Source organism: Leptopilina heterotoma, unplaced genomic scaffold (assembly GCF_015476425.1).
Source record: "Leptopilina heterotoma isolate Lh14 unplaced genomic scaffold, ASM1547642v1 Lhet_113, whole genome shotgun sequence".
Taxonomy (NCBI): Eukaryota; Metazoa; Arthropoda; class Insecta; order Hymenoptera; family Figitidae; genus Leptopilina; species Leptopilina heterotoma.
Genome location: NW_025110832.1, coordinates 1748004 through 1760759, shown reverse-complemented (window position 1 = coordinate 1760759; position 12756 = coordinate 1748004). Strand labels below are relative to the sequence as shown.

The 12756-nt window shown below is 30.0% G+C and overlaps 2 protein-coding genes across 2 annotated transcripts; both read right to left on the bottom strand.

Moving 5' to 3' along the window:
* Positions 1-90: 90 nt before the first annotated feature.
* Positions 91-12354, bottom strand: LOC122505270 (ankyrin repeat and KH domain-containing protein mask-like). Its single transcript, XM_043616779.1, has 2 exons — positions 12135-12354; positions 91-3807 (listed from the first exon to the last, which is right to left on the bottom strand). Exon 2 carries the CDS (start codon positions 3709-3711, stop codon positions 1561-1563), a length of 2151 nt encoding a protein of 716 aa, XP_043472714.1. The 5' UTR covers positions 3712-3807; positions 12135-12354; the 3' UTR covers positions 91-1560.
* On the bottom strand, positions 5865-8179 carry LOC122505294 (ankyrin-3-like). Its single transcript, XM_043616804.1, has 2 exons — positions 8038-8179; positions 5865-7895 (listed from the first exon to the last, which is right to left on the bottom strand). Exon 2 carries the CDS (start codon positions 7741-7743, stop codon positions 5983-5985), a length of 1761 nt encoding a protein of 586 aa, XP_043472739.1. The 5' UTR covers positions 7744-7895; positions 8038-8179; the 3' UTR covers positions 5865-5982.
* Positions 12355-12756: the final 402 nt, after the last annotated feature.

Below are 12756 nucleotides of genomic sequence, written 5' to 3'. Positions count from 1 at the left end.
CACTCTCATCAATTTGATTTGATTTTCTGGTATGTATAAAAAGCACTTTTATCGCATATACAGATTATAAACATACAAATTAAGGAGGAATGGTATAGAAATTCAAAACATTCAGAATCTTTTGATATTTTGGGAAATGATTTGCTTTTATATAATAAAATGACCCACCAAATTTCAGAACTTTTCACTAAATAGTTTACAAGTTATAAATTATTTAATTTAACATTACCTCTTATGGAGAAAGCACGAATTTGCATGTTTATCATTAAAAATTTTATACTTAAAACAATCAGAATTTTTTGTAAAAATTCTATCCTGAAGGTCAAGATTTAAGCTTTATTAATCACGAAGGTTCTTTTTTATTCACTAATTAGTTTAAAAGTAATTAATTAGTTTCTGGAAGAAAACTAATTTTATGACAGACAAACAGAGAAAACGTGGCAACACTGTATATAAAGTCTCACATGTGACAGCTGTTTAGTGGTACATAGAACCAAGAGATGGCGCCAAAGGTACCAAAAATGACAAATTTTCATTATTTTTAACCACAGAAATGCAAATCATAACACTTGACACTGTTACCAACGATCAAAAAACAAACTATTTGCATTGCGAGGTTGTCACGATTAAACGCTCATTACAAATTGTTATTTGACAATGTTTATAATTAATAACATTAATATTACAGCATAATAAGACACATATATACGTAATAATAGCATTTTTTCAAAGTTTGCAATGGAACACTCGATAAATCCGAAAATAATCTTGAGAGAATTTCAGTAACTTTTATTTTCTTAGGTTTCAAATTCGTACAGACAGTTACAAAAATTATTTTCTGCTTTTATAAAAAAAATTAATTTGATTAATTTATTATCTTTTCCCTATTTAATATATACTTTTTAATATTCATTGATGTTTACTTTTATGATTTCAATAAGAAAAACTGCTATATGTAGCTTAAATAACAAAATTACAAATTCCCCTAAATGTCACAAACTTTTGGCCCGATTAGGTATACCATTCCTCCTTAATTAAAACATATTAAAAATTAAAAGCTATTTGAAATTACGGGAAAAGAGGAATTACTGACAAATAGATTAATTAATTCAAATCTAAAAACAATTTTAAGGTTATTCAGATTTTTTATGAAATGTATAATTATTATAAACTCATGTATTCTCTATGAGAATAAAAGCCTCACTGACGCGGTTAAAAATAATAAAAGCTTATATTTTATTTAATGTCACATCACTTAAAATATTTTAAACAAACTTTTAATAAGCGTATAATTTGTTAATGTTTATATGTTTCGACGTACAAAACAATGGCTCAAAGCTTATAGTTAACACGATGTAATCGCAAATATACATCTATAAATTTGAACTCTGAAATATTAATGTGATAATAATTATTAATATGTAAAATTTAAATTATAATTTAATACATTGATGGAAAGAAATCCTTAAATAAAAATTTCTTCATCGTACATAGACGGAAAATACATCCTAAATTATTCAACAAAACTGATCTTTGCATTATTTGTCATGAAATTACATTTTAGGAACAAGCGGCTGAAAATCTTTGCAAATCTACAATAGAGAGATACTTGAACATGTGACGAATATCAGAAGTAGAAATTTGAATTTTGTAACATTTTTTAACCATACGATACATTAACGTCGTGCTCTTATCGATGCAATTTCTTCTTCTTTCTGCTATTTCGACACTTGCCTTCAAAAAATCAGCATATATCGGAAATTTCATTTGTGAAGATTTTATTGCAGTGAGGAAATCTTCATTGTTTGAGTACCCTACAACTTTATCCATTGATTTCGTTAATACGTCATAGAAAGTGAAATTTAAATTTTTATTAACTTTCGTCCTCTGCATGACCCTTTTCTCCTTTAAACACTTCTCTACCCAATCAATAACATCAATTAAATCACATTCCTCAAGCTCAATTCGATCACACTTTGTAATTAACAATACTAAACGACAAAATAATAATTTTAATATTTCTATTATATTCTTTTTCTCTACGTCATTGTAGTAATCTCCATCGTAATCGTAATCATTAATAATTTTTGAAATTGTGTCTAAAAGATTAGGAACGTTTTTTGAGTAACCAATTAAGAGCAATTGGTGCTTGATATTTTTAATGCTAGTGTATAATTCTATATCAAAACACGATTTCAAATCAATATTATATTCCACAAAAAGTTTAAACAACTCTGGTGGGTAATGAGATAAATCACTTTCTTCAAATAAAAATGTCTCAGAAAAATGTTTAACTTCCTCTTCACTTAGATAATTAAATATGCATATAACAATTTCAGGACGAAATACAAAATCACTTACAGCAGATATTAGTCTTTCTGACTTTGGTTTTGAATTATTGATACTTGATAAAACTCTCATTTTAACTGCATAGTGAAATAAATCCTCAGTGGTTTCACTATTCAAATACTGAATTAACATCTCCGTCACTTTTACCAATCCATCAAACACTGAAGGAGTAACAGGTATTAATACATGAATTATGCCTGAATAAACCTTCAAAGCCGTTTCTAGCGGCGATTCACCGCGTTTAGAGGTTATAGAGGGATCAGCACCATTTTTTAAAAGAAATTTAACTACAGCTGGCTGCGCTGCAGTTGCTGCGAAATGTAATGGTGTACGGTGATAATCTTCAGTTTGCAAATTAACATCAGCTCCAGCGTCCAATAGCAGTTTCACTAGTCTCGGGTGCTCGAATGTTGCTGCGAGATGAAGGGGACTTATAAAATTAAACAGACTGTCAGTAACAGGATAATTAGCGTTTAGAAGAATCTCTAATATTTCTTCACTGCCACTTTCAACGGCAATGTAAACGGCTAATTTTCTGGCGAAAGTGTCCGATTCATATTCGTTTGATGGTTCATTCACAATTGCCTTGACAGTCTCCACTTGGCCCGTTCGAATAGAAAAATGAAGCTGCCTTTCTTTAAAATACGTTTTTGCACTAATTTTCGACAAACTTGTTACTAAATACTTCCACATGTCATGACGACACAAATTAAATGTAGTATTAAATACGTCATCTAAGTTTTGTACTTTAATACCAATATCGACTAAAAAGTTTAAAGTATCCAAACTGCCTTCGAAAATAACTATTATAAATAAGTCTAGTTTATCTTCCTCAACTGTTTTGCTGTTTTTTACACCATTCATTATGAGATATTCAAGAATGTCCAAACGACCAGATGACACTGCAAGTTTAAGAGAAGATTTGGGAAAATAGTCGCCATCATTTGGAACATCGACTATGTTACATTTGTTCGCCATGAGTAGCTTTACCATTTCAAAGTTCCCTTTTGAAACTGCGTTACGAAGAGGTTCCATGTTAGTTAAATCGTTGTCACTTAAAACAGCACCATGTTGAAAAAGAATTTCGGCCATTTGAACGTTTCCTTTCGCCAATGAAACATCAAGCGGTGTATTGCCCTTAATATCTTGTACCCCAATAGTGGCTCCATTACCTAAAAGTGTCTTTGCTATTTCTGCATGTCCTCTTGCAGCCGCCACATGCAGCAACGTCCTGCCGCGTATCGTTTCTGTCGCCGAATATTTCTCGAGCAGAGAATGAACAAGTTCCAATTCTCCATTGTGGACTGCAAGAAACAACTCATTGTAGTCAGAAGTATCATCATAATCATTTGAACTATCCATGGCAGCGTATTGAAGAATTTGGTACGAATACACTTTACTGCAGCTTTGATAGTTATCTACAATCCCGAATAGGTGAAACAGCTCCAATTAAATATTCTGTAACAAAAATAAGAATGTTTGTATCACTTATTTAAATAAATTCTTGATGCTTACTCATAATAGAGAAAAGATTGCATACTAAAAAAAATAATGAAGAATCATGACAAAATATCAGACATTTTGATTATTTTTTCGATTTTCTGATGCCTTTTTGTGACTCTGATGATTCGTGATTTTTTCATCCTCTCTGACATAATTTTATAGAACGGCTTTGATATTTCTGAGAAATCTAACACTTCATATTTTAATATTTCATATTTAAAACTTTAATATTTAATAAAATTAGGTAAATAAGTATTTAAGAAATACTGCCCAAAATCACCAGAAGTTTTGATTAATTTTCTTATGTTTTGTTATTATTTTTTTAATATGGTTGTATTGGTAAAAATTTTCAATTGTGATTTTTTGACATATTTCAATGTAGTTTGACCTCAGGAGTCCAAAAAACGTGTTTCTGAAAATTGTCCGTACATGTGTGTGTGTACTAAAATTAAATTAGCCTCAATATCTCAAAACCAGAAAAAGCTATAGCTCTTTCCAGCTTCAAAATTTTCAACAATTTTAAGTCTCCCCAGAGGACATGAAATGAAAGTATTTTCAACCCATTTCATAAAGTTAAACTATATTTTTTGGCATTTCTAATTTAATCTTAATGTGCTAAAATAATACGAGAATAAATTAATATAATCTGCAAAACTTTAATCCATCTAGAATTAAATGAACACCAGTTATGATTAAAATAATCCATTTTGGTCTTATTTTCTACTACACTGAAAAAAAATTTAATTGAATTAAATAAAAATTAATTGACTCAATTAAATGGTTTAATTCTCTATTATCCAATAATAGCTCGGCTAGTCGAGCTTTTTGCACACCTCTAGTAGTTACTAATTGTTGATAAGGTTTTGATTTGCAGTAAAATTTCATGCATAATAAGAATAACACCAATTCTGAATTTATTTAATTTTTATGTTGTTAATTTAATTTGCAACGTTCTTTAATACCTCACAATTTAATGTGGATCTTTTGACTTCTTATTTGAAAGTTTTTCGTTCATTATAGCCGGAGATATTAGACTTTTAAAAATCTAAAGCTTTAAAAAATAATATACTAAATGAATGTATTTAATATGTAAATGCAATTGAGAGGCCGCATGCAAAGTATTTGAATCTATAATATACTTTGAAAAATTGAAAACCAATTAATTAATTAATAAACAAAACGAAATATTCAACTTTAAAATTTCATAAGTTTCATAATTAAGAATTCGGAACGTTGCATTCAAGTTAATTTTAACTTTCGCAGGAAACATTTGAGGCCTTGGATCGAATAACTCGCCCGACGCTCGGAGGAACGCGCAACTGCCAGTCAGTGAGCAGTGAGCGCCTCTGGGCCACTCACTGCTACCCGACTGGTATTAGCGCGTGCCTTCGAGCGTCGGGCGAGTTATTCGATCCAAGGCCTCATTTGATAATGTGTGGGTAACAGTTTGCTGTTCTTCAAATTCAAAGTTTATATACACTGGAACCTCGATTATAAGGTGTGATCGTGTGTTTATATATTTTAAATTTATTGATAAGTCTCCGGACCTCTATTTTCCGTATAAGCAATTTTTGTTTAAACAAGATTCCAGTGTAATATATGCAAATGAAAGCCTTAAAAAATATATGACAATTTTAAAACACATCTAAAATGAGAGGGTTATTGGAAATTACAGGAAAACAAATTACTGACAAAAAGAAAAGAACAATTTTAAGGTATTAAGTATTTTATAAAACGTTTATTGTTTACAGATTCTCATATGTGTAAAAATAAAGGCCTCACTGAGGTATATAAAAGCTCATTTTTGATTCAATATCATAATTATTAAAATATTTTAAACAACCTTTTAATAAGCGTTTAACTATAGTTAATGTTGATGTTCTGACGTACAAAACATTGATTTAAAATTATGTCAACGATGTAATTCCAATATATATACATCCATTTTGAACTTTATAATTAACGTAAATAGTAATTAATAATAATTACTATTGAAGATTAAATTACATTTTAATATATTGATGGAAACAAATAATTAAATTAAAATTTCTTCATCGTAGAAGGAAACTGCATAACAAATTATACACAAAAATTACTCTTTGCCTTAAATGTACCTATTAAAATTACATTTTAGGAACAGGCTGCTGAAAATCTTTGCAAATCTACAATTGAGAGATATTTGAAAATCTGATTGATTTCAGCTCTTGAAATTCGAATTCTATGACGGTTTTGAACCAAATCAAACATTAAACTAACACAGTCGTTGATGAAATTTCTTCTTCTTTCTGCTATTTCGAGAATTGCCTTCAAAAAATCAGCATATATCGGAAATTTTGTGTGAGAAGACTCGATTGCTTTTAAAAAATCATTATTGCTCGCGTACATTGCAACTTTATCAATTGATTTAGTTAATATATCATGGAAAGTGAATTTAAGATTTTTACTAACTTTCGTCCTTTGCATGACCCTTTTCTCCTTTGTACACATCTCTCGCCAATCATTAAAATCATTCTTTAAACAAAATGCAATTAAAGGTAGATAACAATTAGCAGTTAACAACACTAACCTCGCTACTATTAATTTTACAAACTCTGTGTTACCCTCCTTGTGTGCCTTATTGTATCCATCACAATCCTCATTCGAGATAATTGACCTTGCAGTATTTAAAAGACCATCAATGTTTCTAGAGTAACTAGTTAGGAGCAATTGGCACTTGTAATTGATCTCATTTTCACTTATGCTGATTCGAAAACACCAGTTGGAATCATTATAATCTATCAGAAGATGTAACAATTCTTTCGCATGTCCTATTGGAAACGGATTATTTAACATTTCTTCTGAAGAATATTCAACTAATTCATCACTTAGATAATTAAAAAGGCATCTAACGATTTCAGGACGAAATTCAGAATCACATACGGCCGATGGCAGTACATTTGACTTTGGATTTGAATTATTGATACTTGAAACTCTTATTCGAACTGCTTCTGGAACTAGGTTTTTAATATTTTCAGGTTTTGAATACTGAATTAGTGACTCCGTCACTTTTACCAAACCCTCAAACACTAATGGAGAAATAGGTCTGCAAGAAAACGAGGGTGAAAATAGCTTCAAGGCCGTTTCTAATGCTGATCCGCTGAACGAACTGGATATGAAGGGATCAGCACCATTTTCAAGGAGAAATTTTACTACTGCTGACTGCCCTGCACATGCTGCGAAATGTAAAGGAGTGAGACCATGCTCAGTTTGCAAATTAACATCAACTTCAGCTTTCAAGAGAAGCTTTACTAATCTCGGGTGCTCGAATGTTGCTGCAACGTGAAGAGGACTTATAAATTTAAACAGACTGTCAATGGGATAACGAGCGTTTAGAAGAATTTTTAATATTTCTTCATTGCCACTTTCAGCAGCGATGTAAACAGCTAATTTTTTAGCAAAAGGGTCCGATTTATATTCACTTGCTAGTTCGTTTACGATTGCTTTAACAGATTCCACTTGGCCCATTCGAATTGAAAAATGAAGCTGCTTCTCTTTGAAAAACGTTTTTGCATTAATTTTCGAGAAACATGTCAATATATATCGCCACACGTCATGAAAATTTTGAATCATTGAACAATAAAATATAAAATCTGCTTCTTCCGTCTTAAAACTAAGGTCGACTAAACATTTTAAAGTAGTTAAACTACCGCAGCCCGTAATAATTGCTGAAAATAAACGTAATTCATCCGCATTAACTGTTGCGCTGTTTTTCGCCCCATTCTTCAAGAGATATTCTAAAATGTCCATACGACCGGACGATACTGCGAGTTTAAGAGAAGATTTTGAGTAAATGTTATCATCATTTGGAACATCGACTTTGTTACATCCGTTCGCCATGAGCAGCTTTACCATTTCCAAATTTCCTTTCCCAACTGCGGAACGAAGAGACGCCTCACATTTTAAATCGTTGGCACTTAAAACAGCACCATGTTTAAACAAAACTTCTGCTACTTTAACGTTTCCTTTCTCCACGGCAACATTAAGTGGCGTTTGTGAATTATGATCTGTAACGTTAATAATCGCGCCATTATCAATAAGTGTCTTTGTAAATTTAGGGCGATTATACAAAGCTGCATAGTGAAGTGGATTTTGGCCAAAGCAATTTTTTGCATTCAGGTTAATTTCCCCTAAAAGAAGTTTGAATACCTCAGGATGGTTTTCCCTAATCGCCAGATGCAGAGGTGTGTCTCTAATTTCGTCTTGCTTAGGGAGGAATAGTTTTGCAATCGCTGCATATCCTCTTGCAGCCGCAACATGCAGCAATGTCCTGCCACGTATAGTTTCCGTTGTCGAATATTCCTCGAGCAGAGAATGAACGAGATTTAAGTCTCCATTGTGGACTGCGAGAAACAGGTCATTGTACTCTGAAATGTCGTTGTAATCATTCGTACGATCCATGGCAACGAATAGAAGATTTGGATTCCAAGTAGTTTACTGTCGCTTTGGCGGTGATTTGCAATCTCAAATAGGAAGCACTGCTCCACTTAAATATTCTATAACAAAAATTAGAAAATTTGCCCTTAATATGCCCATAGACAGGGTGTCCAGCAAGGATTGTGAAAAAAATTCTGACTTTTTCCCTGACTATTAAAATTTACTAACGTTATTTCTGCTTTTTTGGGACAAAAATATGAATACTAACTTATTTAACAAAAAATTAATATCTAATGATAGTACCGAACTTTAATAAAAACCATTTAAGTCCTGTTAGATAAAAAGAATTTTAATCTTTTGATAAATTTCTAGAAATTTCCTTGACTATGAATGAAATTCCCTGACTTTTCCCTGGCCGCTGGTCACCCTGATAAATGTAAAAATATAAAATTTAGCATTTAGGTGCCGAAAAAATTCAGATAAATTGATTTTCAGTTTGGATAACAGAGGTTCAGATAATAAAGGAATAACTCTTCTGATTGGTTTCTCTAAGTGTTACAATTCATTTTCACATTATTAATTATTAATCATTAACACTTGCAGGTGCTTCAATTACTGCCCCGTGTATAAATCTATCCTGGAAGTGTATAACTATCCAGTGGAACTAGATTCAAGCCAGCAGCTGGAAGGGAAAACCGAACAGAAGCATATCGAGTTCTTATCCAGGCCTACTGTCTAGTTTCTGTTTTAACAAAATAGACCGTTGCTAGCCATATCAAATATATATGTACATATGTAATTCAAATTTTATTTTATTGACTTTTTTTAAAATAAATAATGGGTAATACATAGTTCACCCATCACATTTTGGATTAAAAAAGAAGCATATTATTTTTAGTAGGTATAGGTATGTATAAAATTATTGTGTAAATAACTTGTCACTATTTTATATTTTATTTATTTAAAAATAACAAATTATCGGTAGAAAATCTATTACAAAAATTATGGTGAATTATAAAACAATAATCATTTTATAAATTATACTTCATTATGAATAAAGAAAATGAACATTGTTAAATCAGTAAAAGTTTAGGCTTCACGGAGAGAGAATATATATTAAATTTCGTAAAAGTATTTTACAAATTGGGGAAAAAGTGCAACACAGAAAAATTTTGATATAGAAAATACTAAATTTTAAAAAAATTTATGTGAAATTTAGTAAAGTTATATATAGAATTTAATGTTTGTTTTGAATACCTCCTTGATCGGCACTAACGTTTCAGGAACAGTTTGGTAAAACTTCCTTGACTTGACTAAAGTATTAGTTTCCAGAATTGACATACTTATTTAAGAGCCTCGTAGTCAAATGAAAAATTTTCACATTAATAGTTGATTTTTTCAACTTATTTATACTTATTATTTTATTATTCATTAAATTAAAATTTAATTATCTGATTATTTATTTTAAACACTTATTAATTTTCAAATATGTAATAAATGTTTTTAAATCATACAACAAGAAAATTATATAAAATAACAGTAACATAGGGGAGACCGGGGCGTAATGGCTAACTTTTCACTCTTTGTTGTTTTACTCGGACATTTTTGTTCTAATTGAATGTTTATCTTCCAGAAAATTTACTCTGGTATCTCAGCTTTCTTTTAAGACTACAAACGTCCCGATATGACTCTTACTTTTTATTCTACAACAGTTTTTCTGGAGCAATGCAGAGCTCCAAAATACGGCCCGAGTCGGGGCGTAATGGATAACTCCCGGGGCGTAATGAATAATGATTGCTAATTATTATCTACAGTTTCCAATCTTATTGCATATTGTAAATTAAGGTTCCTGGGTATTCCGTGAATGCTATTTTTATTCAGCAATACTTCAACTATCGCTTTTTCAATAATATTCTGTGATATTGGCACTCTCTCAATTTTTTTTGTAATTTCTCATTAAAATCGTAGCTTGAAATCTACTATTTGTAAATTTTAGACCAAAGCTTTAAAATTTTGTTAAAAATACCTAAACATACTTAAACTAAGTGACAAGCAATCGCGAAAACAAACCTACACTTCGCCGATATGGTAGGTTGCTTTTTATACATAGCGTATTGCATTAGCCAACACGCCCCGGGAAAAACTAGCCATTACGCCCCGGGGGTACTCGGCAAATATTTGGCTTTTTTTTAACAATACCGGAAGTGTGAATCAAAAATCTCGAATTGTCCCTTAAAAACAAACGTGTCAAGATCGAAACCTCATTTCAGTTTTTTTTTAAAAGCTATTTTTGAAAAAAATAGAACGAAAAAACGAAAATTTTGAAAAGTTACTTTCGTACGTCAAAAATAGTTTTTCTACTATATTTCTTACAATAATGAATAAATATTAATGAAACTTCCGACAAACTTGCAGTATACCAAGTACAATAACTTGTCTATTGTGCGAAATTATTACAATTTACGGTTTTTAAACAAATTACAATTATTCATTACGCCCCTTAGCCATTACGCCCCGGTCTCCCCTACTTATTTTTTGAATATAATTTATTCACTTTAATTAAATCTGAATAATAGTATTATTTAATATTTTTCATGAAGATTAATTTTCTTAATTAATTTAATAATTTCAATTTTTATTTTTATTCAAAACATGTATATTTTTAAGTTTCAACTTAAAAATTTGAGAATCAGCATTTTAATAAATTCTTGTTTTTACTATATTAAATAGATATTTAAATATTTTTCTTTATAATTATAAAATTATTATAATTTAAAAACATTTTATAAATTGATCTTAAATATACAGTAGAGACCACATTATCTGGATTTTCGAGTATCCGGTCAAATTTCAAATATTCTTTTTTTAATTTTAAAGTTTATAAGCATTTAATACAATAAATTTTGAACTTTGACACGAAACGTTGCGTTTTGATGTATTTTAATGATTTTAAGAAAATGTTTGTTAATCTTTTGAAATGTTTTTAACTAAACATTTATTAACATTGACTTAAGAGTTTTATTTCCTTTCAGTCTTATTTAAATACAAATCCAAATAAATACCCAAAATGATAAAAAAAAACTAAGTGTAGCGCTGGTGCACTCACCACGCCAATATAATTTTCATTATAACTTTTAAAATACTTGTCGCTCATAAATTTTCTCGATGGATTTTGATTCCTTATAGTTTATATTCTATGTTTATTAATTTTACACTTTTCCATTCTTAAACCAGTTTTGTAATTTTTCATGAAAATTCAACAAGTTGCCTAGAAATTACAGTAGAGATCGCATTATCCGGACTAATGGATAACCTATCCGGATATTAAAAAAATAAAAAGTACAAAAAAACGAATTTTCGGTTTATAATTTTAGGTATTCATTTGTACAGGTATTTAAATAAGACTAAAACGAAATAAAACTCTTAAAGTCAACATTAGTAACGTTATAATTATATTCATTCAATTTTGGGCAATTTTTATAGAAAAATATTTGCTCTTCTCAATGGAATAAACACAGCGGGTATCTATTTTAATTTGTCTAACTATTTGCGTTTTTAAATTTTCAGTTTTTAATTTCTTTCAAGAAAATTCGTCTGTTCACGATTCTTATTTAATATTGTACACATTTTAATTTTAATAATTGTTTTGAGTTGACATCTTAATTCTTCAATTAAACTTATTTTGGAAAATTTACTCTCACATGCACTCAAAATGTGTAGTATATAAAAATATCAACAAAAAAATATATAATATGTCAAACTTTAGTGATATTGTGAGCTTTGCTTATTGTCGATATATATTTAAAAAAACCGAGATGCAAGTAAATAAATACATAATTAAAACATTCGTTTCTATTAAAAATACTAACCATGATGAATGCAATATCAACACATCGCTTTTGTGAACTCGAAGATTTTCCGTGACTAAAAGTTAAACACGTTAAACTAATGATGGCTTTTTACAATGTTTCGATTACAGAAACCAAGACTTTTTAACTTTTACTTATTTTATATAAGTATTTATTTACAATTTATAGAATTTGATTTGTGAATACAGAGCTGTCACTGTCAGTCCAAAACATTTATAACGTTTATAACCATAAAAGTATTAAACTTAATAGAATGGAAACTTTAGCTGTGGAAAAAGCATGTAAAGGTGTTCGCACAGCTCTACTGCCTGCCTGTCTGCCTACAGGTTGCCATGGTAACTCATAAGAGTAAGAGAGTTAGAAAATTCAAATTAAATGTTTTTTCTCCCTTACTCTCATTGGCAGACAGGCAGTAGAGGGAGTAGAGGTGAGAGAGATATGATATGATTTCAAATAAGAAAATTTGCTTTGAGAAAAGAAAGGAACATTAATTTTTCATATAATGATTAGAAGATTCATATAGTACTGGCTATTTGTATATACAAGAGGCCATTTAAACAAAAGAAGAAGAAGAAGATTCATATGACAGTCAAATTATTTAAATTTTTTTATGAAATTACAT

Coding starts and splice junctions, on each gene's coding strand:
- LOC122505270 (XM_043616779.1), bottom strand. CDS start 3,711: ATGGATAGTTCAAATGATTATGATGATACTTCTGACTACAATGAGTTG.
- LOC122505294 (XM_043616804.1), bottom strand. CDS start 7,743: ATGGTAAAGCTGCTCATGGCGAACGGATGTAACAAAGTCGATGTTCCA.